General features: G+C 41.7%; 1 protein-coding gene across 2 annotated transcripts; it reads left to right on the forward strand.

Annotated features, from left to right (window-relative positions):
* The first annotated feature begins 952 nt into the window (after positions 1-952).
* On the forward strand, positions 953-27,592 carry GPNMB (glycoprotein nmb). 2 transcript variants are annotated; one of them, XM_044765900.2, is made up of 12 exons: positions 1,311-1,463; positions 5,054-5,353; positions 8,041-8,193; positions 9,190-9,333; positions 11,473-11,646; positions 14,145-14,303; positions 14,631-14,942; positions 20,431-20,529; positions 21,404-21,506; positions 23,114-23,328; positions 25,960-26,053; positions 26,500-27,592. In XM_044765900.2, exons 3-12 carry the CDS (start codon positions 8,082-8,084, stop codon positions 26,651-26,653), a joined length of 1,566 nt encoding a protein of 521 aa, XP_044621835.1. In that variant the 5' UTR covers positions 1,311-1,463; positions 5,054-5,353; positions 8,041-8,081; the 3' UTR covers positions 26,654-27,592. The 2 variants fall into 2 exon arrangements, with proteins under 2 accessions (XP_014686115.1, XP_044621835.1); XM_014830629.3 differs by lacking the exon at positions 5,054-5,353 and having other exon boundaries at positions 953-1,463.

Below are 27,592 nucleotides of genomic sequence, written 5' to 3' on the forward strand. Positions count from 1 at the left end.
GTTCCCTTTGCTGTTTTTCCCTTCATACTTGCTTCAAAGGCTGTAAAAGGAGTTCTCAAGAGCTGTGTGTGGCCATAGGGCAGGGTTTCCCACTCCATGAGTTTCAGTTTCACAGAGTATTTCTTTTCCTCATTAGCACAACCGAAACATAAAGCGATACCCCAAATTTTACCCTCACCCTCACTGAGGACTTCTACATGCACTGAAAATGGTTGTGTGGATGTGACTTAGAGAAAGACCACATGCAGTAAAGCGTTCACGTTGCCACATTTTCTGCATGTTCTGTAACCAGAAATGATTTGATTGTATAAAATGTATGTTCTGGGCAAGCTTGTTTTCACATTTAAAGCCTGCTTTCTGTGACATGAAATAAATATGCAGCATGTTTTATGCAGTTGGCCGTAGTGATACAACACATAAATGCTTTGAGAGCAGTTACCAAAAATTATGCAGGCTGTTCCAAAAGTTATATGGAATTGCAAAGATATTCTAAAGGTGCTTTTGCATAAATTTCTCAATTACTGGAGGACTGTGCAGCTGTTTCAAACACCTTCTGGCATAACATATTTCGTTATCAATATAAGCAATCTACAATTTCAAGTGATTGAAGAGGTACTTCCTCCATCTTTGTCACCTCTTGGAGGAAGGGATTGTACAAGAGTAGCTGGCACTGGGAAGAGCTGGTCATCTAATTTACAGCAAAAAAAGTGTAATTATGACATCTCAACATAAGCTGGGTGAGTGAATCAGTACAGGAACTGCAGGAAGTTGATAATCACTGAGACTGAAAATTTATTTGGTGAAAGACATTAAAATAGGGTCCATAGGATGGCCAGCCTGGTGGCGTAGTGGTTAAGTTCGTGCACTCTGCTTTAGCGGCCCAGGGTTGGCAGGTTCGGAGCCCAGGCGCAGACCTAGCACCAGTCGTCAAGCTACACTCCGTAGGCATTCCACATAAAAGAGAGGAAGATTGGCACAGATGTTAGCTCAGCGACAATCTCCCTCAAGCAAAAAGAGGAAGATTGGCAACAGATGTTAGCTCAGGGCCAAATCTTTCTCACGCACACATGCAAAAAATAGGATCCATAGGAAAGGATCTCCCCTTAACTAGAAATGTGGAATGACAATATTGAAATGGCGTGCATCTGAAAAGTGAATAAATAGATGCTAACAGCTAGTGAGTCAGAAGCACATGAGTTCTAAGAGGTTGAACTCGAGAGCAGATCAGGCAACGCTGCTTAATACCATCACATGATCTGCCCCGAGGCCCAGTCTTTCATTAAAATAAGGAGCGGGGCGCAGCAGAGGCCAGAAGAGCACGGTTGATCTCAGCGGATGGAGCCAGAGGAGTTAAAAGTTAAACCTTGATACCCTGGGTCTGTGAGAATTCAGCATGGAATGTGTCTACTGTTTCCTGGGATTTCTGCTTCTGGCTGCAAGATTGCCCCTTGATGCTGCCAAACGTGAGTAATTCTCAATTTCTGTAATTCTCAGCCATTCTCTGGCTATTGGTTGAAGTGATGGGCTGTCTGAGGTAACGTCTGAGCCAGAAGTTGGACTTCATGAAGCGTCTCAGGACTATTTCGTGCTCACTTATTTCTTCTGGAAATGGTTGGGAATGTTGAAACTACAGCAAAATGCTTCAGGCTCTTGGAAAATAATAACTGTGCAGCTCCTCTCTTATGGAGGTTTTTTTCCATCGAAATCACCACCTCCTCTCTTGCCAGACAGTGGGAGCATGAGGCTGTGAAGGGAACAGTCTGAGAACAAAGCAGTGCTACCCACTGAACTTTGCCTGGTTTTTATCCCATGAGGTGGAGACCTCAGATGAAATGGGGCCCAAAATCTGGAGACAAGCTCTGTAAAAATCCCAACCCAGAAACTGTTGCCAATCCTGCTGGTATTTCTTCACAGCCCTGCAGGAGCTTGCTGCAGCTATAGTGAGGTTACTGGAAGAAGAGCTCAACCTCTGGGTCTCCATTCTAGTTACACATTAGAGGTTGGGGACTTTTTAACAACGCTGATGCCCAGATAGATGAAATCAGAATCTTTGGAGGTGGGATGGGAGCATCCTTGTTTAAAAAGCTGCTGTTGTGATTAGAATGTGAAATCAGGGTTAGGAACCACTGAATTCCTCCTGTACAGCCCACTTGTCCGCCCGGGGGATGGGTGACTATGATGGCCCCCATACTCCAGTCAGAGTTAGTGTGGAGTGGGAGAAAGAAGTGAATTATACATCACCCAGAAAGTCCACCCCACCTCACTCCAATAGAGTAATTATGTTCACTGGATGAAAAGTCCAGGGGTCCTGATTCTGCAGGATAACTCCATATGGGGAGGTAGGCGCTGAGAAGGGACCAGCATCCACCTCACGCTCACCATGTGTAGTCTCTGTGCAGGCCGCTTCGCTTACATCACTCAGGTAATCCCCGCAACCGCCTTTGTGGAGCAGATGGGCCTCCCCCATTCAAGGTGAGGACGCTGAAAGCCCAGGTCTTGCTTTTCTCCTGCTCGGCCCAGTTCACAGAGAGAAGGATCCTGGACACACGGCCTGGGGCCCCTGTGCACACCCTCATTTCACTTTCCCTCCTTGCAGGAGAGAAAAGTCCTACAATTAGGTTCTCCTTGCAGAGTACGATCACCCGCCAGCTGCTGGGTGGAGAGAGGAAGAGAAAGGAGCCGGCGGGATTCCCGGGGGCCGCAGAGACCCAGGCGGGAGCGCGGTGTGAGGTGGGGGCGCTAGGGGCCCTGGGAGCCCAGTTGGTGGAGCAAGGGGTGAGGTGGGAGAACAAGGAGGGGGTGGCAATAGGGGTAGGGGAGGGAAGCGGCCAGTTCTGCTGGGAGCCGCTGGGGCCGGAAGCTGGGCCGCGCCCCGCAACCCCCGGGACTCTCCGCCCCTCCACCTCCCGTGGCGGGGATCGGGGCGAGTCGGGGGGGGGGGGGGGGGGGGGGGCGGGCAGCGAAAGCCCCGCGTCTAGGACAAAGGAGTCCAGACGCAGGGACTGCGGCGGGCCCGCGCCTCAGAAGGCAGCCGCGGCCCCGGAACAGTCCGGGGAGGCTGGCACTGTGATGGGCTCGTTTCCCAGCCAAGGAAACCAGCCACTGAGAGGGTAGGAAACTCGCCCTAGGCCACACGGCGGGTAAGAGGAAGAAGAAGGCTTCCAAGCCGACCCCAGCTCTTCTGGGGCTGGACAGACATGCCTGCCCGCCGTGGGGCGGGGCCACAAGTGACTTAGCTCCATTGAGCTTTAGTTTTCTTATTTGCAAAACTGAGCAATAGGGTTCTTGTGAGGTCACTTAACAAAGGGTGCTTGGAGTGGGAGATGTACATGGTGGCAATTGTCTCACCCGAGTGTACCAACCTGGACAGACGCCCCTAGAGTCCGCAGTCCCGGGAGATGGAGGTCGGTGGGAGGCCCCCGCGCCTAATTCTAGCCTGCATTCCACCAGCACCTCTTTGCTCCTGAGGTTGGATCTCGGCCGTCAGTGTGACGGGCGTCCCAACCTGTTAGGCAATGTAACCAAGCCCGGGCGTTCCTGGGTTTATCTTGCCCTGGACTAAATATTCTGCCCGGAAAAAATAAGGATGGGTAGGATTCAGCAGTGTGTGAAACCCCAAGGGATTCCTCGCTCCTTTCCAGTCATGGCCCTGGTAAAAAGTAGGAAGGAGAAGGCGTTGACAAAATACTTAACAGTCGGCCCAGCCGGCCCCTAGCTGCTGGTGAACAGAGCGGCGGCTTCAAAGTGTAGAGGGAAAAGCCACAGCCGTCCTGGGTGTGACTCCATTTACCTTTATGTGTATCTCCCTCCACACACACAGCTCTTTTTTGTCTTAAGGTCTGCTTACTGTTGGGCTTGTTCTATTTTTTTAATTCAGTTTTTCATTTCAGGGTAATTGTAGATTCACGTGCAGCCGTAAGAAATAATACAAAGATATTCCCTGTACCCTTTATCAGTTCCTCCCAATGGTAACATCTTGCAAAACTATTGTGCAATATCACAACCAGGATATTCACTTGATACAGTCAAAATACGGAACAGCCCCCTCACCACAAGGATCCCTTATGCCCTTAAGCCAAACCCAGTTTCCTTTCCACCCACCCCCAGCCCCTGGCAATCACTAATCTGTTCTCCATTTTTATGATTTTGTCACTTCAAGAATGTTACATAAATGGAATCATACAGTATGTAATCTTTGGGGATTGGCTTTTTTTGCTCAACACAAATTATTGAAGCTGTTGCCTGTATCAATAGTTTGTTCTTTTTTATCAGTGAGTGGTATTCCGTTGTACTGATGTACTACCGGTTTGTTTAACCGTTCACCCACTGAAAGATATCTGGGTAGTTCCAGTTTAGGCGATTATGAATAAAGCTGCTGTGAACATTGAGGTACAGGTTTCTATGTGAACATAAGTTTCCATTTCTCCGGGACAAATGCCCAAGAGTACAACTGCTTGATTGCATGATAATTGCATGTTTAGTTTTATAAGAAATTGAAAAACTGTTTTCCAGAGTGGCTGTAGCGTTCTGCATTCCCACCAGCAGTGTATGAGTGACCCAGTTTCTCCACATCTGCACCTACATCTGATGTTTTACTATTTTTTATTTTTATTTACTGTTTTTTATTTTAGTCATTCTGATAGGTGTATAGTGGTATCTTACTGTGGTTTTAATGTCATTTCCCTATTGGCTAATGATAGTGAACATCTTTTCATGTGCTTATTTGCCATCTGTGTATCTTCTTCAGTGAAATGTCTGTTTAGGTCTTTTACTCATTTTTTAATTGGATTTTCTTTTAATATTGAGTTTTGAAAATTCTTTATATATTCTAGATGTTATTCTTTTGTTGGGAATGCAGTTTGCAAATTTTCTCCCAGTCTGTAATTTGCCTTTTCAACCTCTTCACATGGTGTTTCACAGAGCAAAAGTTAATTTTAATGGAGTCAAATTTATCAATTTTTCCTATTATAGATCATGTTTTTAGTGTCAAGTCTAAGAATTCTTGCCTACCTAGAGCCTGAAGATTTCTCCTATGCTTTTTACTTTTTTACAGCACCATTTGTTGCAAAGGCTGTCTTTCCTCCATTGGATTGTTTTTGCGTCTTTGTCAAACATCAGTAGGATATGTGCGTGAGTCTACTGCTGGGTTCTCTAGTCTGTTCCTTGGACCTGTGTGTCTATTCATTGTCACTCTCCTTTTAAGTTTGTATTTTTCCTGGACTTCTAACATTTAAAATCAGAGGAGAAACCTGTGTTTTTATTATATTTCCGGAAACACTGACTTTCACTCAGGATCTGAGGAAGAGGAAGACTCTTTGGAACAGTGGAAAAAACTGGTCCTAGGAATCAAAAGGTGTGAATCTTCATTTCCACTCGATTCAAAATGACTCTGAGTGAATCGTCTCTCTTCTCTAGGCCTGAATTTCTTCATCTATAAATGAAGGAATTTGAACTAACTAATCTTAGTTGTTTCCAAATTGAACATTCTACCATTCTATGACTCAATTTGAGTGAACTTTCAGTTATAAACATTTATTGATAAACATGCGTTTCCTGCCCTCTCTTAGTATCTGTTTCTAAATAAGAACAATCTCACAGAATCACAAGACATTTGGTTTTTGTCTGGTTTGAGGCCCAGAGAAATCACATGGCCTGAGGTCCAACAGCCTGTTTAGTAGCAGAGCCAAAGACTAGAAACCAGGTTCCTAGTTCAATGCTTTCTATGCCATTTGCGTCCCTGATAAGAGAGGAATAATATGCTGCTCCCTCCACCCAGCTTGGAGAAATAGAAGACAGAGGTTAGTGGCATCCATTCAATATGGTTTCTCTGAGCAGCTACCAAATACTACACCTCATGGAGGTCCTCTTCCAGGATTTAAAAGAAGACTCCATGTCCAGGCCAAGACACAAGACCATGTGAATTGATGAGAGAACAGTTTACGATAGTGTATGATTAGGGGCTGGCTGAGAGTTATAGACAATCGAGATTTTGGCTGTGAGTAATAGAATATTCAAATAGGTTGAGTAAGACTGTTATTATCTCACTCAATCCATCCAGAGGTGCGCAGGGCTAGAGCAACAGCTCAGCAATGTCATTAAGGACTCTTTCTAACCTTCCATCCTGACACCCTTGATGTGTTGGCTGGCTTCCTCAGATTTGTGCTCTCATGGTTGAATATGACTGTCACAGCTCTAGACATTGTATCAGTACACTACCATCTCCAAAATAAATTCTGAGGAGGAAAAAAATGGAGTTTGTTCACACATGTTTCTTTTTATGAGAAGAAAGCTTTTCCCAGAAGCCCCCAGCAGACATCCTCTCAGCTCCCATTGGCCAGGATCTAATCATCTGCTGCTGCCCAAACTATAAAGAAAACTAGGAAAGTGAGCCTCTGTGATTTTGAACTGTTATAGTAGAAGCTCTGCAACAAGGGGGGAACAAAGGAGGAGGAGAGCAGGCAGGAAACAGCTGCTGGGTAGGCAGCCAACCAGTCTGCTACCATCCTCAAAGAGACAATGTGGCCACCAGAGTCATCATGCGAGGCAAAAAGACATCAACTCAAGATCTGAAAAAATTTTAAAAGAATTAGAATATCATGGAGCAACCACTCAAAACTGAACAAAACAAAGAGGTACAGCTAAAAAGCCAATAGTGGAGATAAAATGAAATCCAAAACTAATCCCAAAAAATACAAGAAAAGAAAAAGGAATAAAGAACAGATGGGACAAAAAGAAAACAAGATGATCAACTTAAATCCCACACTATCGATAATTATGTTAAATGTAAATTATCTAAACACTCCAAATAAAAGGTAGAGATTATCAGACTAGATGAAAATAAAATAAGACCCACTTCAAATATAAAAATGCACATAGGTTGAACGTAGAAGGATGGAATAGATGTACCAGTTAAACACTAAGCATTAACATCAAAGTGTTCTTCAGAACAAGGACTATCACCAAAAATAAAGAGGATCAATTCCTTGTGAGAAAAGGATCAATTCATCAAGAAGACTTAACAATTCTAAACAGAGCTTCAAAACACATAAAGCAGGGGGCCGGCCCGGTGGCCCAGTGGTTAAGTTTGCCCGCTCCACTGCAGCGGCCCAGGGTTCCGCTGGTTCGGATCCTGGGCACAGACATGGTACCGCTCATCAGGCCATGTTGAGGCGGCATCCCACATGCCACAACTAGAAGGACCTGCAACTAAGATGTACAACTATGTACCAGGGGGGATTTGGGGAGATAAAGCAGAAAAAAAAAAAAGATTGGCAACAGTTGTTAGCTCAGGTGCCAATGTTTAAAAAAAAAAAAATACATAAAGCAAAATCTGACCACCGAAAGAAGAAGTTGGCTAATCCATAATTATAGTTGAAGATTTTAACATTCCTCTCGCAGTAACTGAAATAAGTAGACAGGCGATCAATAAGAACATAGAAGTCTCCAAAAGCACTATCAACCTGCTTGACCTAAATGAAATGAAAAAAAACACTCAACCCAACAAATGTATTCTACTCAAGTGCACATGGAAGATTCACCAAGACAGATCATATGCTGAACCAAAAAAAAGAAAAAAAATTAGATTGTTCAACAGTGAGCTCTCCAGTACTGATAGGCATCTCTTGGATTCCTGGAGGCATTCCTGAGCCTGGCATTTCTTTAGCCAGGTGAACAGTTCAGAATGGGAAAAGATGCAAAAATTGATCTAAAGATCATTGGCATCAGTGTTTTCCTAATGATATTGTATCAAATCCGAATATTCAGAAGATATGTTTTGAGAAACCAAATGATGGCTAAGAAATACTTTCATAAATTTTCCTTGATTCATTTAAAGTACACAAAGAGATAAGATCTGAATGCTTGTATTCAAGATATTTCCAGTAGACATTTTTTTAAGTACCCTTTCTTTGCTTGACATATTGGAAATATTATGTACGTGCTTTCCAACCTTACCAAATAAGTTGCTTTAACCATTGTTAGATAAGTAGTAAATGAGGAATGGAGTAGATGAAATAATTTGTTTTTCAAATATTAATACAGGATTTCATGATGTGCTGAGCAATGAGAGACCTTCTGGTTATATGAGGGAGCACAACCAATTAAATGGCTGGTCTTCAGATGAAAATGACTGGAATGAAAAACTCTATCCAGTGTGGAAGAGGGGAGACCCACGGTGGAAAAACTCCTGGAAAGGTAAAGCAAAAGATTCAACCCAAGCAACTGTAATTTCCTATCTAAACTAATCTCATAGATTGTAGACTTTGAGATCACATGGCTCACATTGCATCCATGAGAGACAATACTCTAGTTACCAAGTGGGAAGTACCTAGATCTGGCAGTCCTTCCTTTGTCTCAGCATCATAGCTTCTAAGCCTCACACACACACAAATTGTCTAATCTCCTTGGAAATTAACAAGGTGGTAGCTCTTAGAAGATTCTGGAGTGCCAGGAAATTTAGCCTCAAACCTATTTAACTAGTGTGGAAATGGTCACGTTCAGGTCTATGACTTCAGAGCAGTTTTTCACTATCTCAAAAGTGTGGTTTCTGACCACAGAATTGTGGTCAGGGGGCCAGCCCAGTGGCATAGTGGTTAAGTTCATGTACTCCACTTTGGCAGCCCAGGGTTCGCAGGTTTGGATCCCAGATGTGGATCTATACACCACTCATCAAGCCATGCTGTGGCGGCATCCCATACAAAAAGTGGAGGAAGATTGGCACAGATGTTAGCGACAATCTTCTTCAAGCAAAAAGAGGAAGATTGGCAACAGATCTTAGATCAAGGCTGATCTCCCTCACCAAAAAAAAAAAAAAGTGTGGTCAAAAAGTGAATATCTTTCCATTCACATGAAAGAATGAGTCTTTCCATCATTGGTTTGGAGATTAAAAAATACAAATCTTTAATACTTGTCTCCTCAATCCAATTGAGCAAACCTTTTAATTATTTTAAGTAAGTGTTCTTTATGTGTATAGAGAATTCTTTAACTGGTCTGATTTCTTTTTTTATTCATATTCTAGAATGTTGAACCCTGAAAGCTAAAGTTAGGAATTCAGAAAATAAATTAACGTGTCATAAAGAGGCGTAAAGATCCTCTGGTCCTTATTAGTAGAGTTGACTTTACTTTGTTTATTTATCAGTGAAAGGAAAAAAAAAGTGCTTGATCGTTGAGTTCTACTTTTTTATGCCCTAGGAGGCCGTGTGCAGGCAGTTCTGACCAGTGATTCACCAGCACTGGTGGGCTCAACTATGACGTTTGTGGTGAGCCTGGTATTCCCCAGATGCCAAAAGGAAGACGCCAATGGCAACATAGTCTATGAGACTAACTGCAGAAATGGTAAGGAATGTTATTCACGTCACAGGAAGACAACTAGTTCTCCTGACTACTGCATACAGTCGTTCTCATAAACCTTAATGCTCACAGGTACTTGTGTAAATGCTGCTATCATTCCTTACCACCCCCCTCCTCAAGTTGGCTGACGGGCAGGGTGAGTGTGTGGTTCCACACGGTCCCTTCATCAACATCAACATTAGCCAAACCCACTTCAGCAAACTGGTGGCTCCCCACTGCTTGGAACCCTCTTCAAAAGCTACATTGTCACGTTCAGCTTTTTCCTGGTGTCCAGTTGGTTAGACAGAGAATATCTTGTTGATCCTCAGATTTTTGTTTTATTAGTTGGAATTCTTTTGGCTACTTAAAAAATAGCCGGTTTGACTGAGGTTTGCTGACGAGATTAATTCCTGCTCACAAGTATTTCTTCAGCAAATGCTGTGTGGCTAGCACAAATGCTAAAATGTGTATATTTTGCTTCTGCTTTGCTTTGTTAAATCAGATAAGCTCTTTGTATACCCTAAAGGGCACAAATGAACACAAACACATCAAGGGAAATTATCTTGTTAGAACTATACGTTCTCAAAAGCTCTGAGATAATTACTCAGATTCTTCCATCAGTGACAAGGCTATTAAATGCATTTATGATCTGATTTTATGATTTAGAACTTCTATTAAACAGTGGATGTTTTCATTCTTTGTTAATTTATCGTCTTCCTATGAAGCAAACATTAGATTCTGTATAGAAAGAGTTTCATATTTTGTGTGTCATGTTTAATATTCTGTAGCATTTTTTCTCTTTCTTCTTTTCTAAAAAAGCTGATTCTTATGAATGTTTCAAAAAACAGTCTAGCCCTCTGAGCATTTTTATATGAAAGAGTCCTTGTGACTTATGCAAATTTTATAAAATATCTATCACCATTAAAGGGAACTAGGGATCTTTGGAGAAATCACTAATTCCAGGTCCAGGGCAGCGAGAGTACCAGATGGTCCTGGGACATCTTCTTGTGCCAGAAAGTAAAGAAATACTCAAAGACTAATGTAGACATGTCACAAGGACTCAGAAGCCAGCTCGAAGGGGCTCCCACTGGCCGTATTTGGGACAATTTAAGAATAAAAATAATAATGACTGTAATAGATTGACAAATAAAAAGATTCTTCAAAAATGTCAGTGACATAAAAAACCAAGGTGAGGGGACTGACTAGGTGAAAGATATTAATCATGACTTGTTTAAAATGAAAATTTTCACACATAAAGGAAAGTAGAAAGCAGGGTACACTGAGCACCCAAAGAGCCTCTACCTAGATTCAACAATTTTAACGTTTTGCCATATTCGCATCTTTCTTCCTCTATCTCTCCCTCCCTTCCTTCCTTCCTTTGTCATTTGAAGAGATTAAATAGTCAATGTAGTATGCGAACCTTGATGCGACTGTGGTAGGGGTGGTGATCGTGGTGTGGTTATGTAGGGGACTGCCCTTATTCTTAAATTGTGTGCTAACATCTTTGGGAGTGGAGAGCCATGATGTCAGATGAGTCAGGAACAAGAGCTACAGGCAGAGAGAGTGTATCAAGATAAAAAATAAAGCATCCTTCAGTTTGGTTTGAATACAGTTGTGATTTGGAGACCCAATACGAGGATAATTATATTAAGTGATATCTTTAGATTGAACTTTCCTGAATAATTGCTTTATATAAAACTTTTGTTGAGGGGCCGACCTGGTGGCACAGTGGTTAAGTTTGCACGTTCTGCTACGGTGACCCGGGGTTTGCCAGTTCGGATCCCGGGTGTGGACCTACACACTGCTTGTCAAGCCATGCTGTGGCAGGCGTCCCACATGTAAAGTAGAGGAAGATGGGCATGGATGTTAACTCAGGGCCAGCCTTCCTTAGAAAAAAGAGGATTGGCAGAAGGTGTTAGCTCAGGGCTAATCTTCCTCAAAAAAAAAAACTTTTGTTGAAATATGACATATCTGCTTAAAAATACACAGGTCATAAATGTGCCATTGGATTCTGAGTATTAGGGTTTTAGTTGTCCAACTGTGTTTAAACTGGTTATGAAAAATATGAACAAGTGTTTAATCCAATGATGAGCATTGGACATTCTGAGCCCAGATGACAAGCATAGCTTCTCTCTCTCTGTTTAGATACTGGCCCATCTCCTGACCCTTTTGTTTACAACTGGACAGCATGGACAGAGGATGATGACTGGGGAAATGACAGCAGCCAAGGTCATCACAACGTTTTCCCTGATGGAAAGCCTTTCCCTCGCCCCCCTGGATGGAAGAAACGGAATTTCGTCTACGTCTTTCACACACTTGGTTGGACTTCTACAAACCCCTTAGCTGCATCTTTTCCCCTTATAATTTTAACTTTTTTCTCTTATTCTATAATTGAGAATTGTAACAGACTGTGGGTTTAACAACAGTTTACTCTATTAACTTTCCTTAGCTGGGGTGGAAGGTGAGGGATAAAAACAAAATCTCAGTTAGCCTTGCCAAATCTCCAGGTCACCAAAGAATGAAAAGGAGAGAGGAAAAAAAACAGATTCAGCTTTCTTTTTTAAAACACACTACTCAATGTTTTTCTGTCTAAAATAGTAATATGAAAAATACTAATATTTATTTGAATGGTACATGGATGGGCATTTGTTGATTTATTTAATTTTTTATGTTTTCAAAAGAATTTTTAAGAATTAAACTTATGCTCTTTGTAGGAAATTTGGAAAATGCAGAAAAGTCATCCATAATTAACACCAGAAATTACCACTGTTAACATGATGGTGTTTTCTCTACTAGTATTCTTTTATTAAGATTGTAAGGTATACACATTCTTGCTTAATATCATGAGCATTTCACTATATCATTAAAATTCTTTACATACGTTATTTTAATGACTGCATAATATTCCATTGTGTAGAAATAACATAATTTAAGCGTCCTTCTTCTTTGACATAGCCTACCCTCTTTTTTTTTTTTCTTTTAACCATGAATGGTATCCACTTTGCTTTATTATTTGTGAGGTGATTACTTTTGGGAGGAGCAAATTTCAGTTTTTATTAGCAAAGCTGCTAAATTCTTAGTTAAAAATGTCACCAGGTGCCACCTGGCTCCGAGTATTTGGAAACTGCTGCCAATCATGCAGCCTCCAAATTTCTAAATATTTTGTCTTTCTTCATCAATTAGAGAAAGCTTCTTTTGCTTCAATTAACTGATTTACAAATCAAAACAACATATTAATAATACATTCCAGTTGAACAAAGTACAAAATATTTATCAAATATTACGCCCATCAATTTAAATCAGTTGATTTAAAGCTGACTTTTCTCAGTGCCTTCACAGCCCTGTCAGTCCTCTCACCAAATGTCATGATTTCTTTGGCCTGACTGTTCGCCTGGAGTCTCTTACGCTCACTGACACTCCACACTCTTTTTAAGTCTAGTTAACATGCATTCACTTAACTAGTTAAGATGTCTTTATTTAAAATCAAATTTAAGCCCAGAAATTGCTAGTTTTTTAATGACTATTTTGAGTTTCCATCTTCTGCTGAGGTCTCAGTTACCTGGTATATTCTCCCTCAACTAAGCGTTGCCTGTGTGGTCTGTCTCTCAGTGCCAGAACTCACATTTTCCCCTCATAGAACTAACACCCTGAGAGGCACCTCTTCCCCCTACAACCTCCAACAGAACTGCCTCTGCATTTCAAGGTAAAGGGGGACTCCAAATTACATATCCCTCAGAAGACTAGTGTGTTTTCCTGACACCTTGGACCATGTGATGAACATGCTCTTTAGACGTCCCCATCTCACAAGCATCCATCTCACAATACCTGTTGTTCCAATGATGCACCTGTGCTGGTGGCTCAATAGGGTCAGAAAAACCCTTGACCCCTGAAGGAGAGGAATTGCTTTCACTAGCAAGCCAGTGGCAGTTAGATTTAGGTTAGGGTTGGAGAAAGAAAAAGAATGACTCACAAGTGTTCTACAAATGTGTTTACAGAACCGCTCCTTTCCTATTTATACCCACCCTATTTCTTTTCATTCACTTACTCCATTTTTTTTAATACAGATACTGTTAGAAGGAGGATTCTAGCCTCCTAAAAAAATAGCTGCTTGATAATATAGCTGATGGGGCTGGCCCTGTACCCGAGTGGTTAAAGTTCTGTGTGCTCCGCTTCCACAGCTCAGGTTTGCGGGTTTGGATCCTGGGCACAGACCCATTCTGCTCATCAGCCATGCTGTGGAGGCATCCTGCATACAAAGTAGAGGAAGATGGGCACAGATGTTGGCTCAGAGCTAACCTTACTCAAGCAAAAAAAAAAGAAAGGAAGATTGGCAACAGATGTTAGCTCAGGGTGAATCTTCCTCACCAAAACAAAAATAATAATATAGCTCAAATAGTAATATTATTACAAAAATAAGGTAGATTTTTCAGTAAGTTATTTTAACTCTCTTGGACACCTCACCATTATGTTAAATGTATTTTCTGTGGGAGACACATGTATTTCAAGTGCCAGATCACTTACTTATAAAAAGTATTTCTTTGCAAACTGAGGACTAACTGTATTATCCCACCAAACAGCTCTTTTCATTTTAACCAACTATATACAATTACATTTATATAACTGTGGGTTTGTTTTATAAGATTTTACATAAAAGTGAGCACCTCTTCCTTTCTGAAGCAGCCAGGACCACATTCCAATCCCATTTGTCCCCTCCCAGAGCAATCTCTAAATGGCAGTCACTAGTCTTTAAGAAACAATACATTCCTATAATGATCAAGTAATGTAGCCAATAACTAAAAATTTCCATCCTCTCAAAGGTCAATATTTCCAGAGGTTGGGACGGTGTTCAGTGAGAGTTTCTATAAACACAACCAATGTGCCACTTGGCCCTCAACTCATGGAAGTAACTGTCTATAGAAGACACGGACGGGCATATTGTCCCATCGCAAAAGTGAAAGATGTGTATGTGGTAACAGGTGAGTAGTGTGAACTCTAAATTACCTGAGGGGGAGGCACTTAGTCCTGGGGGTGTCAGCGGGTTAAGAAAGAGTTAGAGCTAAGTGTTGTGGTTTAGGTTACGATTCATTTGGGCTCCCTACCAAGCTTATATATTTAATTATGTTGTATTCCATATATGTTTTCCAGAATAAGTTGGGGAAATTCTTGAAAGCTTGCATAGGAAAAGAGAAAATGATGCTGAATTATCCCTAACTTTAACTTTTTAACCTAAAATAACTATTGAAGTCATCCACTTAAAATCAAGCAATCATGAGTTCTTTCTTTTTTTTGGATATATCTTTTAGATCGGATTCCCATATTTGTGACTATGTCCCAGAAGAATGATCGAAATTCATCTGATGAAACCTTCCTCAGGGACCTCCCCATTGTGTTCAATGTCCTGATTCATGATCCCAGCCATTTCCTCATTGAGTCTTCCATTAACTACAAATGGAACTTCGGCGATAACACTGGTCTGTTTGTTTCCAACAATTCCACTTTGAATCACACGTACGTGCTCAATGGAACCTTCAGCCTTAACCTCACTGTGCAAGCAGCAGTGCCCGGACCCTGTCCTACGCCCTCACCCCGACCTCTAACACCCACCCCTGCTTTACGTAAGTGTTTTCCAGGTTACCTTTGAGGGGGGTTCCTTAACAGCTAAAAAATATTCACGTAGGTTACATTATTGGATCCCTAGTTCAAAAGATTGTGTTTAGACTCTGCCATGATTTCATTCTGTATCTGTTGATTTTTTTTTTTTTTGGCCATTTTATCACCATTTTAAGCTATTAGAATATGGAAGAAAGGATAGTATATTTAAAGTCACTTTGCAGTAGAATTTGGTGACTTGTATATAGTAGTCCTCCCTTGTCTGCGCTTTCACTTTCTGAAGTTTCAGTTACCCATAGTCAACTGTAGTCTGAAAATATTAAATGGAAAATTCCGTAAATAAACAATGTATTAGTTTTAAATTGCCCCCATTCTGAGTAGCATGATGAAATCTCTCGCCATCCTGCTTTGCCTGCACTCGCCGTGAATCATCCCTTTGTCCAGCGAACCCGCACTATTATTGTTTTTACCAAAACGGGGTATCCGCCCGTCAGTCTCTTAGCTGTCTGGGTTATCGGATCGGCTGTTAAGGAATCATAGTGCTTGTGTTCAAGTAACTCTTATTTTACTTAATAATGGCCCAAAGCACAAGAGTAGTGATGCTGGCGATCTGGAAATGCCACAGAGGAGCTGTAAAGTGCCTCCTTTAAGTGAAAAGGTGAAAGTTCTTGACTTAATAAAGAAAAAAAAATCATATGCCGAGGTTGCTAAGATCTACAGTAACTTTTATTAAAGTATATTGTTTTCATTGTTCTAGTTTATTAGTGTTATTGTTAATTTATTACTGTGCCTAATTTATAAATTAAACTTTATCAAAGGGATGTATGTATAGGAAAAAATAGTATGTATAGGGCTTGGTACTATCTGTGGTTTCAGGCATCCACTGGGGTTCTTAGAACATATCCCCTGCTGATAAGAGGGGACTACTTTACAGCTCTTTGACTTCCTAATTTGCACCGGCCCTCGTTACGTGTACAGATGCTTTCCCCCTTCTGGCCTGTCACATTTCTATTCATCTCTCGTTTTATCTAGCTATGGCTCCTTATAAACATTCAGACCATTTCCACTTTCCTTCCTCCCCCTCCCACATTTCTCCCCACTTCCATTCTCCTCCCTACCCTGCCCACGTCTACCTAGTGTCCCATAAAAACACAGTCATACTTGAAAGCAGTTTCCAAATGGCCCAAGAAGGAATGAATGCACCTTGAGAGTAGTTTTCGTCTAGCAAGCTGGAAAGACTCCAGACATTAAAATTTTTCTGGATATAAGGCATAATTAATTAAATTCCACCCTCTACTGATAGTATATGAGGACATTCAAGAAGTTTTTAAGAGTCTGCTTTGGGAAGCGGTAGCTTCGGTCTGATTCCCCACCATACCCCACTGGGCCATTAGTACATCTTAGCATCCCAGGACGCAGGGGAAGGCAAAAGGCTGACATTCTCTCACTAGTCACAAGAGGGCGCCATCGCCAAGTCCAGAGGGAACACTCAGATCATGATGTCTGGACTTGTCGCAATGATTGTTTTTACCAAAACCTATTCGTTGGAAATAATAAACTGTTATAATAGTGTGTTATTAATAAAATGAGATCTTCTTAAGTCAAGCATATCTAAATCAAGACACTATAAGTTATTACTGATTTTGATTCATTCTTTTTTGAAATGTTATAAATTACAAAATTAATGATGTTCCTCAGTAAAAATTCAAACAATATGGAATACTAGAATAAAAGCAAAAATCCCTGTTCACATTCTCTCCCAAGAGTTAAAGCCTGTTAATAGTTGAGAATGTTTCTTTCCAAATCTTTTTCTATGCATTTAAAAACATATTCAATGGAGCTGGCCTAGTAGTGTAGGGGTTAAGTTCGTGTGCTCTGCTTCAGCAGCCCAGGGTTCATGGGTTCAGACCTACACACTGCTCATCAAGCCATGCTATGGTGGCATCCCATATACAAAATAGAGGAAGATTGGCACAGATGTTAGCTCACAATTTTCTTCACCAAAAACAAACAAACAAAAAACATATTCTATAAATATACATAGATTTGATTTTGATTTTTATGTAAATGGGCTCATGCTATATTTGGTTGTCTGTCTCTCTCCCTTTTTTTTTTTTGGTGAGGAAGATTGGCCCTGAGCTAACATCTCTTGCCAATCATCCTCTTTTTGCTTGAGGAAGATTGTCCCTGAGTTAAATCTGTGCCAATCTTCCTCCACTTTTCGTATGTGGGATGCTGCCACAACATGGCTTGATGAGCAGTATGTAGGTCTATGCCCAGGATCTGAACCTATGACCCCAGGCATCTGAAGCAGAGCATGTCAACTTAAGCACTACGCCACCAGGCTGGCCCTCATGTTATATATATTGTTATACAACTTGCTTTTTTTCACTTAACAAACATCATAGACATCTTTTCCTTGTCAATCCATGTAAGTCTAATTCACTTTACTCAATGACTATGTAGTGTTTCATAGTATGTCTAAACTATAATTTATTTAACTATACTCTTATTTTGGATGATTAGGTTAATCCTAATTCCAATTACAAATATAACTTCTCTGAACAACTCCAAACATATGGCTTCATTCTGTTATTTCTGTAGGAGAATCAATTTCTTTATCTGCTTTACAAATAAGGGGACCAGGTATAAAATGCAAAATAAATTATAGATGCCTATAATATCTAGAACTGCCTAGAAATTCCTGAATAGTAAAGGGCTTAATGTTAGATTATTTAATGCTAGTCTATTTTGAATTGAATTTTTATTAACCTAGCTTGTTTTTCTTAAAACCTATTTATATCATAGCATGTGTGAAAAATATTTTTAAGTCAATGAATCAGTATTTTAAATTTCTGTTATTTTCCATAGATTAAACCATAAGATTTAAGATAGCAACCCTTATGAGTAGCTAACTTATATAATGAAAGGAAGCTATTGGGTTTATCTAAAAGTGTTAGATCAACCATGATCAGCCCCAAAATGTCATAAAGCAGCTGTGACAGTTGGGGAAGGGAGGGGTGGGAATAAGTAACGGGACCCACAGTGAGGATGGGAGTCAGCCCACGACGTCAAAGAGCGCGATGGTGTGGGGTCTTTGTCCTGTAGACAAGAGAGCGTTTTTGGCTATGCAGACCACATTAACAGGCTCGGATTACTGAGCATTGCATTATTATCTGACCAAAAATTATGTTCTCTCTGTTTTGGGAAGTGGTTTCAAAGTAAAGCACAGCCATTAAATAGAAACCAAATTCAACCACAGGAGTGAGACAGAAGCGGAGTTGAAGAGGTGACGTGGGGAGATGGTTCCATCACAGGGCAGGCAGGTCCACACTAGTTTTAAGCCACAGAATTCTCTTGTCTTAACTTACAGTGCCATTGTTCATTTTTCAGATATTTAGTGAACAAATCTGAAAAGAACAGCCTTTGTGAGACTGATGCTGTTAGTGTAATACTGTATATTATACCACGTAGAACTTTCTCGCTTTCCCAAAGTGTCAAGGGCTCTCACACCATTCTCTGGGTAACAGGGACATAAATAGTGAATTAAGCATGAGGTTTTCCTTCTCTCCCATCTGTCTTTTAAGGTGTTAGTTTTTCTCCATTAGCCTTTAATCTTACCTTGACTTTATAGATATAGATATATAGCTATAGACTTGACTTTATAGATATGTCTGCAAAATTCCATATGCATTTTGTGTGTGTGTGAGGAAGACTGTCGCTGAGCTAACAGGCGCGTCAATCTTCCTCTACTTTATGTGGGATGCTGCCACAGTGCGGCTTGATGAGTCGTGCTAAGTCTGCGCCCGGGATCCAAACCTGTGAACCTCAGGCCACTGAAGCCAAGCGCACAAACTTAACCGCTATACCATGGGGCCAGCTCTACCATATGCATTTTTATGAGCATTCTACCAAAGGTAGAATCATTGACTTTTATTATTTGGTCATTTTTTAAAAGAAGTTTTATTTTAAAAGATGGCAGGGTCATGATTCCATGCTCTAACTTGACAGTTAAATTCTGCCTGTCAAGAACTTCAAAAGAAAGAGCTTTCTAGTTTTCCAGGGAAGAGCTAGCCATCTTTAATACCCTGCATAAACAGATCTATTGCTACAGAGCACATCAGTTGAATCTCAGGACAGAATGAACGATTATCCTGTAACTTCCAAAGGACGACTGTGAAACTCAGGGGACACCCCCAAGGGTCTGCCACAGTCAGTCCTGCTGATAAACCACTGCATTTGAATCCAACATGGTGTCAGAGCCTTTCTGGGCTTTACCCAAGCAGCATTTCCCAAAGTGTGTGCCATCGAGTGCTCATTTCTGGAGATGCTCTGAGAAGACCCCTCGGAGCAAAGGGGAGTCATGGGGCACATTCATTTGCCCACTAAAGGCTCTGAGGCGCCCTGGAGAAATCTGCCAACTGGCTTCATCCTTACATGTCACTATGTTAGAGACGCAGCTCCTTTGAAGTTTGATGCCCTGCCCCAAAACTGGGTCCAGTGTTATGCCTTTTGAAATTTAAGAGAAGACGGCGTTATATTTTCAATATCATATTTCCTTTCTAGTCTTTTTATCTTGTTAAAGGGACACCAACGCCTCAATTAGAGCTCTTTAAATCATAACTAATAGAGCATTAAATTCTTTGCTGTAATCATATTCAAAGGGGTATTTTTCAAAAGCATCTTGTATTCACTCTTGTCCTTCCCCGCACCTCTGCTCATCACAGTAACTGCGAGACTTGAGAATGTAAGCTCTGGAGCTATGAGACATCCACAGAGGGGAAGGACTGCCTTTCTCTGTGTTGCTTGCTTCTTAATCTATCATGTGCCAACCTTAATATTTTAAATTATATATCCTATATGTTATAGCACACACATATATAAGTAGATGTATAGAAGTACATATTGGGACAAGGAAATTGATACTTGTTAAGTACTTTCTGTGTGGCAGGCATGAAGCGGGTTTTATATACCCATCTTATTTAAGCGTCATAGTTCAACCTTACTAGGTCAGTAAGCATTATTCCTATGTTACAGATGAGCAAATTGAGGCAAAGAGAACTTAAATGATATGCCTATGGTCTCAAACAGCTAAATACTCCAATTTGGAATCTGGAATTTGGATCTGGAATTTGAGCCCAGAATGCCTGCCTCCAAAATTGAAATAAGATTCTGTCTATTATGGCCTGCTTTATTTCATTATAATTGTCATATCATACATTTTAATATGGCATCTATCTTTCATTTGCTTCCTGTGTTTAAAATATGGGATTGTGGGTTTTTTACATAATTTAACAATGATAATGCCTTGTAGCTCTCACAGCTATATGAATCATTACACATTTAGTTCAAAGTTCCGCAGCAATTTAATATATAGAATTCTTGATGTTTTTCTAAAGAACAGGCAGACAGATGTTTAGATTTTGGTTATATTATGCACATCTTTTACATTCTCAGCAACTAATCTAAAATCTCATTATTCAAACTCTCCAGTACCTGATGGTGACAATCCGCTGCAGCTGAGAGATGTTCCTGATGAAAACTGCCGGATTAACAGATATGGTTACTTTAAAGCCACCATCGAAATTGTAGGTAAGACCAGGGGGAAAGGATGTTAGAATCCCCCCTGAGCCACCCACTCACCGGGCTGACTCTGGAGGGGTGGGCGTGGGGAGCAGGGGCACTCACTCTCTGTCTGAGGTGATACTGCACATGCACGAGCAAAGACTCTACTAGTTTCTAGATCCCCACCTGCCTACCCTGGCCCTCCTTAGTCATCCAGGTGGAAATAAGCCCTCCATGAGGCCCTGCTAATGAGCCTGCCCAGAGCCTGGGTCCCCCACCCTGTGCGTCCCAGAAATCTGGAAGAATGTGCCTTGAAGAAAGGCCAGTATCAAACTCCCACAACATCCACTTTCTTCCCCTAGCTGATTTCCCAAAACCACACTTCTTGTGTGAAGGAAAGGGGAGTGAACAGGCCACCACACACAGCTGTGGATTTGGGGCACTGTCCACAGGTGTCCAACAGAGAAGACAGGCGGGGGCTGAAGCCTAACCTGTGCACCCTGGTTCTGGGGAGGGGGCTGAAACCCAAGCTGTGTGCCCTGGGGCTGAGCCACCTCTGCTGGAGGGTTAGCTGGCCAAAGCCTGAGCCTGGGGGCTGCACCCCCCAGGGGTCACCTTTTCCTGAAACACCTGCCCAGAAGGGATGCTGTCTTCTAGCACATACGCAGACTCCGGAAATAACTGTCTAAGTTGGACTGAAGGACAGTTCACTTTGACTTTGAAAATGCTGCATGGACATGTATCCAAAGCTATGGGGTAGCTTCCCTGATCTAGGGTGTTTCTGGTGTGGTGAGAAGGCTGTCTCCATTTTGTTCGGCCCTCTGATTTGTTAGGGAGTGGTTCCGTTTGGTTTGGTTTCTGTTGTATTTTGATGTGTTTTTCTACGGGGTATTTTTGTTAGATGGAATTCTAGAGGTTAACATCATCAAGATGACAGATGTTCTGATGCCCGTGCCGCAGCCTGATGACTCTGTGGTGGATTTTGTCGTGACCTGTGAGGGGACGTGAGTACATCTTCTCAGTCAGAGGGACGGATCAAGTGAGGACCCCAGGCCTGAACAAAGGCCTTGACACCAGCATCCTCCTCGAAGTTAATTTAAATTTCTAGTTCACCAGTAAGCCGGGACAAGGGAGCACCCTTAGAGTTGCTCTCAACCATGCACTGGTTTTGCTAGAGTTGAGCAATGCTCGTTACCTTTAGCTGTTGATGAAGTTGAATAATAATGATCAATTGAACGCTTACTATGTTCTCAACTTTTTACATCTGTTCTCATATTGAATCCTTACACAATCCTGAGTCTCCTCGTTTTACAGATGGGGCCACGAGGCACATGGTGATTAGAGAATTTGCCCCCATAGACGGCGGGTCCCAGCAGAGCACGGTTCACATGCCTTGGTCTGGCTCAGAGCCCTGCTCTTAAGCTCCCTGAGACTCCTCCGGAGTGGCGGGAAGCCAGTGTGGGATGGCTGTGTCCTAGCATTAATAGCAATGCCTGCTAATCCTGTCTCTCTTTATAATTTATAAAGCTCTTTCTGATGCATTATATAATTTGACTTTGGTTATAGCTATATTTGTAATTTGTATTATAAATATAAACTAATTAATATACAAATACTATATCAATTAACTAATTAAATATGTTCATTAATTAATTTACAGATAATATGTAAGTCCGTAATTAAAATGTATGTTTATGCGAATGTATAAATTAATCAAGAGAATGGAACAGTATAAAGATGTGGCCTTATGTGATAAAAAGGGATGTCTAAGAAACTCTCCAGTGTGGAGAGAGGAGTGGAATAAGGATGAAAGAAAATAGCGAAAAACCTGACTCAAGGAGTGATGCTGCTGCAAGGGTCCAGGGCCGGGTGAGCAGGAGTCTGTCCCCATCTCACCCCAAGCCGTCACAAGCCCCAGCCCCAGAGCCTGGTCTCTCCATCCAGAGAAGGGAAACAGTGGCTAAGACACTATTGCATGGCCACATAGCCTTGTGGTTACAAGGACAGTTGTCAAAGATCCTTTGTTCAAGTCCCAGCTCCACCTCTGACTGTTTGTGTGACCCTGGACCAATTACTTCTCCTCCCTGAGATATATCGTCACCTGCTACACTGGGAGAATATTACTTTCCCCATAAGGTCATTGAGAGGAACAGACAAAAGCATATCATATATCTAAAACTCAGCACCTTGCACACAGTAAATACTGCAGAAAAAGCTGTTGTTATTATACCTCTGCAAGTACCCAGGCAGGGCCGACTTTGGTATTTAATAATGCCTCTGCCTACCACCTAAGCCATCTACATCTTTGTGGGCATTTTAGGAAGCCAAAATGTAGTGGGAATGACTTGGGCTTCACAGTTTCCAACAGCCCCTTGCCTTAGGAGACATAATTTCTTCCTCCTTCACCCCCAGGGCCTCACTTTCCTGAGGATACAGAGGAAATAGTAGCTCACACCAGGCTTGTTTAAGAGTAAATTCTTTGCGACAATTTGATGTCATGTGGTTTGAGTAAGAATAAGGTGGAATTCAATTTTATAGAAATGTAATGATTTTACCTTGTAAGCTGACGTTGCATTCCTCTCCCTCCCCCTCGGTGCCACTTGTGCCTCAGCATTCCCACGGAGGTCTGTACCGTCATCTCTGACCCCACCTGCCGGATCACCCAGAGCACAGTCTGCGACCCTGTGGATGTGGACGTGGGCGAGCTGTGCTTGCTGACCGTGAGAAGAGCCTTCAGTGGGTCTGGGACATACTGTATGAACCTCACTCTGGGTGATGAGGCGAGCCTGGCCCTCACGAGCACCCTCGTCTCTGTCCCTGGCAGAGGTAAGTTTTGTTTTATGGTCGTACTAACATTTCCTTTGCAGATAAAGTGTGTGTTCAATACCAAAGCTGTTCAAGGCTTCACTATCAATGTTTAATTTTATTTCAGTGCAAAACTCATTGAACTATTGTTAATGTGGATTTGAGAACTGGCCTTAAAATCCAACAGCAAATCTACTTAGGGAAGGGATGAGAGAGAAAGACCCAATGAAATAATGGCCAAAGAAAAGCCTTTTGATGAACAAAGTCAGCTGTGATCATGGACCAGTAATAATGGGATGTGATCACTGCCTGCTTGAATAGATTTGTATTTCAAGGGAAAGTGTAGAGCCGAACATCAAAAAATAACAATGTTCTCCAGTTAAACCATAACAAAGGGGAGGCTGGTATCCAGTTGTCATTAGAATCCACCTGGTAAAGACGTGAAGCCAAGAAGAGAAATGAGAAACTGAGTAGACTCCTGGCTCCCTTCTAACTTGCGCATGTACTCTCTTTCCCCCCCCACATTCTACCAAGCGTTACGCTGAGACAGTAACAAACCAACTTACCCAGTCCTCAGATGTTCACCAGAAAAGCTACCCTTAACCCCCTAATGCTTGGAGAGGTAAAATGTTAACAAAGTGGACTAAGGAGTTTCACTGAGAAATTTTCATTTACTGATGTCTTCCAATTTCCCCATCCCCCAAATTGGGACTCCACCTGGTGACCCTATCTGAATTTCACTTACAACCTACTTTGTTGTAATACACTGTTTTATCTCTTAGAAGAAGCGCTACTTGGTGGAATGGAAGGGAGAGATTAAATTGTATACACATGACAGGACTTATTTTGCTCCTTCATGTGAGTATGGTCTGGTACAATCTAATGACTAACTCACAAATAGCTCCTTTGGACTTGGAGCCTATCTCATAAGGTAGAATGTACTTAAATATATATGTATTCATTAACCATATAAAAAGCAGCTTTAATCTCATTGAAAGCAAATCTTAAGTAATCATCATATGATTGTTTGTTTGAGGGTTTATTGTTGGTAAGATCCAAGGAGTAGATTTTAAAACAAAAAACATGACGATATTAAGGTACGCTGCTTCCTGGGGGATGGGGCGCACTGGGTCCTGGGGTGGAGAGCTGGGAGGGCGGGCGGGATGAGGCAGGCTGGAGCCCTGACTGAGCACAGATCTTCAACGCTGTCACCTCCAGGAGCTGCCTGAGCCACTTCCAAAATCCAGATAAAGGAAGCTCAGAAATCCAGTGGGATTATAACTTGTTGACTTGGGTTTCAAAGTCAGAATTTCAGAAATAGATCATTGTTCAAAGGCAAACCCATAGACTTTTAGCTGAAAATGACTTTTATTCATTGAGTCAGTGAACATTCATGAAGCGTCTGCAATTCTTTCAACAAATATTCATTGAGCATCTACTCCGTGCCCAGCACAGCTCTAGGCATGAGACAGACAGTTCTAGATCAAGTGGGGAACAAGATGAACAAGGTCTCTGCCTTTGTGAGCAGAAACAGGCAATAAACAAATAAGATGATATTGTGAAGAAAATTAAACAAGGCCAGGGGATGGAGAGAGACAAGCGTGAGAGAGGGGACAGCGGTGGGCTGTCTAGACTGGCAGGTCAGGCAAAGTCCTGCTGACCCAGCAGCACCCATTTGGTGAAGGGCCTCCTCTGAACTGAGACCTGAGTTTCAAGAATGAGCAGCCTATTTAGTTCCCTGTAGGCCACCGTAGGGTTAGGGTCTTATTCTGTGCCTAAGAAGAGCCATTGGCAGGTTTGAAGCATGATCTGATTGATACTTAGTGGAAGATCGTTCTGACTGCCGAGTAAAGCAAGGATCATTGGAGGGCAAAAGAGGAACCAGGTAGGCAGTAAAAGGTCCTCTCAGAGGAGAGGCTGGTGGCTGGGACTGCGATGGTGGCGGAGGAGACAGAGGAAAAACAGATAAGCTCCAGTTGTACTTTGGCAGTAGAGATAAGACTAATTGATTTGCTGGGTTCCGGTAGTACAGAGAAGACATAATCTCTGCTTCCTGGTTCTCACAATCTAGTAGGAGAGAAATATGTGTAAAGAAGTAATTGTAACACAACGATGGAGGCAGAGGAAGAGCGGCAAGTAGAACAGTGACAAAGGAAGATGTGACCCGGCGCCCTCAGAAATGTCTGGAAGGCGTCCCGAACGGGTAGACATTTGAGATGAGCCAGGGAAGGACATTCCCAGCAGAGGGCATGAGATTTGAAAGAGCATGGAGAGGATGGGCAACCCCCAGGATTTTTAGCACAGCCGGAAGGTAGGGAGTGGGCGGTGAGGCCAGAGGAGGGGGCAGGAGGATCACAGAGCCCTTCACCAGGGGGCGCTGCTGAGTCAGCTGAGACCTGAGCCCGTGTCTCCAGGACGTGACATCTCTCTCCTGAGCCCTTAACACAGTGTTCCAGACTTGCTAACTCATTCTCTAAATGGAGGGTAAGCTGACCCAAAGACTATGTATTATTTAATGGAAAAGATTACTGAAAGCCCAGAGGGAGCCATATATCTTCTGATAGCTCCTTTCCTCATTTAGTTAATTGCATTACAAGCAGCATATCCTCTAGGTGGAAGATGTCACTAATACGGTCTTGCTTCTTTTTTAAGACCCAGCCTCCCCTTTAAGAATCGCAAATGGTGTCCTGTTCTCCGTTGGCTGCTTGACCATAGTTGTCACTGTGATCGCCCTTTTGGTGTACAAGTAAGTTGCTGGTTCTAACACTTTAAATCACTATAGTATATTGTCAAAAATAAATAGCATATTTCTGCACAAATGGTCCATTTTCCCTTTTTTGCTTTTAAACATTTTGTGTGTGGGAGGAAAATCTTCCACTGAATGATGAATACCAAACTAATTTTGCTGTGGTTTTTTTTTTTTTAATCCTGAAAATGCTACCAGATGTCAGTAACTTTACAAAATTGTGTCAGCTTAATGTTTAACGGATAATCTCAAATTATAGTAAGCAGGCATATTTCTTGCATGAAGAAGAGAAAACAAATATATTTTCATAAGACATCACTGTCTTAAAAGCCATAGATTAGGTTAAATGAAATTAACCCTTTTGTACTTGGCATGTAAAAGATTGTAAAAAGTAACATATTCCAGCTGGAGATCTTTTTTTAATCCGTCTAACACATTGCTTTCAGAAAACACAAGGACTACAGACCGATAGAAAACAGTACTGGGATCGTGGTCAAAGGAAAGAGGCTGAATGTTTTTCTCAACCGTGCAAAGGCTGTGTTCTCCCGCGGAAACCAGGAAAAAGATCCACTGCTCAAGAACCACCCTGGAACTCTTTAAATCTTCAGCCATATTCCTGACCAACAGCTCACTCTTCAGTGCCATTTATGTGAGCTGTGCTACAGTGGATGACTATTAACTATTTTTCCTAAAGATCACTGTAAAATATATATTGTGGTTGAGGAAGGTTGGTTTTTTATATATAGGTTAAGTGACATTTTAGAGAAGTGGAGAGGAGTTATACTGCATGCAGCCAAGGCCACGTTGTATAACTAGTAAAACCAGTTAGCAGAGCTTTCTTTTGTTATGATTTATGTTTCACTTATAATGTCTTAGGTGATTAGTAGGATAGACATCCTGTGTACAAAGAGTAGGGGCAGAAGGTACTATGCATTAGCGTCTAGGTTACCTGGAAGGAGAGGATGGACACTTTGTAGCATTCTTTATAACCATATGCCTAAACCCAGTGTATTCTTGTCCTTAAGATCACGTTCCAAGTGAACTGAATCCTATTTCAATGAGCGTGCATGAGCTCCCGGCAGAATAATAACAGGCCAAGCCTCTAGTATGATGTGCATGCTTGTTATACTAAAAAAAAAAAATACTAATCTAATAAATAGATACGCATATTTTTGTGACAACTTGCCCTGCCCAGCTGTGTAAAGTAATGGTATTCATTCATTCATTTATCCCATGGACATTTATTTAGCACTTTCTGTATATCAGGCATGTTGGTAGGCTCATGGCCCTGCACTCAGAGTGTTGACACTGCTGTGTATATATCTGAATTTCTGTACACTGATGCAGGTATTTGAAATTATATATTATGATTTTCCAAAGTAGGAGGCCCCTGGTTTTCCTACTGGTTTTTCTGTTTAAATCATATAGAAACTTGTTCAGTAAGTGTTTTACTTCCATTTGTAACTAAAACTACTATATGTCAGACATGACGTTCTTTTTTTCTCCTTCCTGAAAAATAAAGTATGAAAAGAGAAAAGA

Source organism: Equus asinus, chromosome 1, assembly GCF_041296235.1.
Source record: "Equus asinus isolate D_3611 breed Donkey chromosome 1, EquAss-T2T_v2, whole genome shotgun sequence".
NCBI classification, from domain to species: domain Eukaryota; kingdom Metazoa; phylum Chordata; class Mammalia; order Perissodactyla; family Equidae; genus Equus; species Equus asinus.

Bases quoted from the DNA above. Each gene is read 5' to 3' on its own strand.
- GPNMB (XM_014830629.3), top strand. From the start codon at position 1,394: ATGGAATGTGTCTACTGTTTCCTGGGATTTCTGCTTCTGGCTGCAAGA. The intron at 1,464-8,040 runs GTGAGTAATTCT...ATATTAATACAG, and splicing joins GCCCCTTGATGCTGCCAAAC to GATTTCATGATGTGCTGAGC. The intron at 11,647-14,144 runs GTTGGACTTCTA...ATCCTCTCAAAG, and splicing joins CTACGTCTTTCACACACTTG to GTCAATATTTCCAGAGGTTG.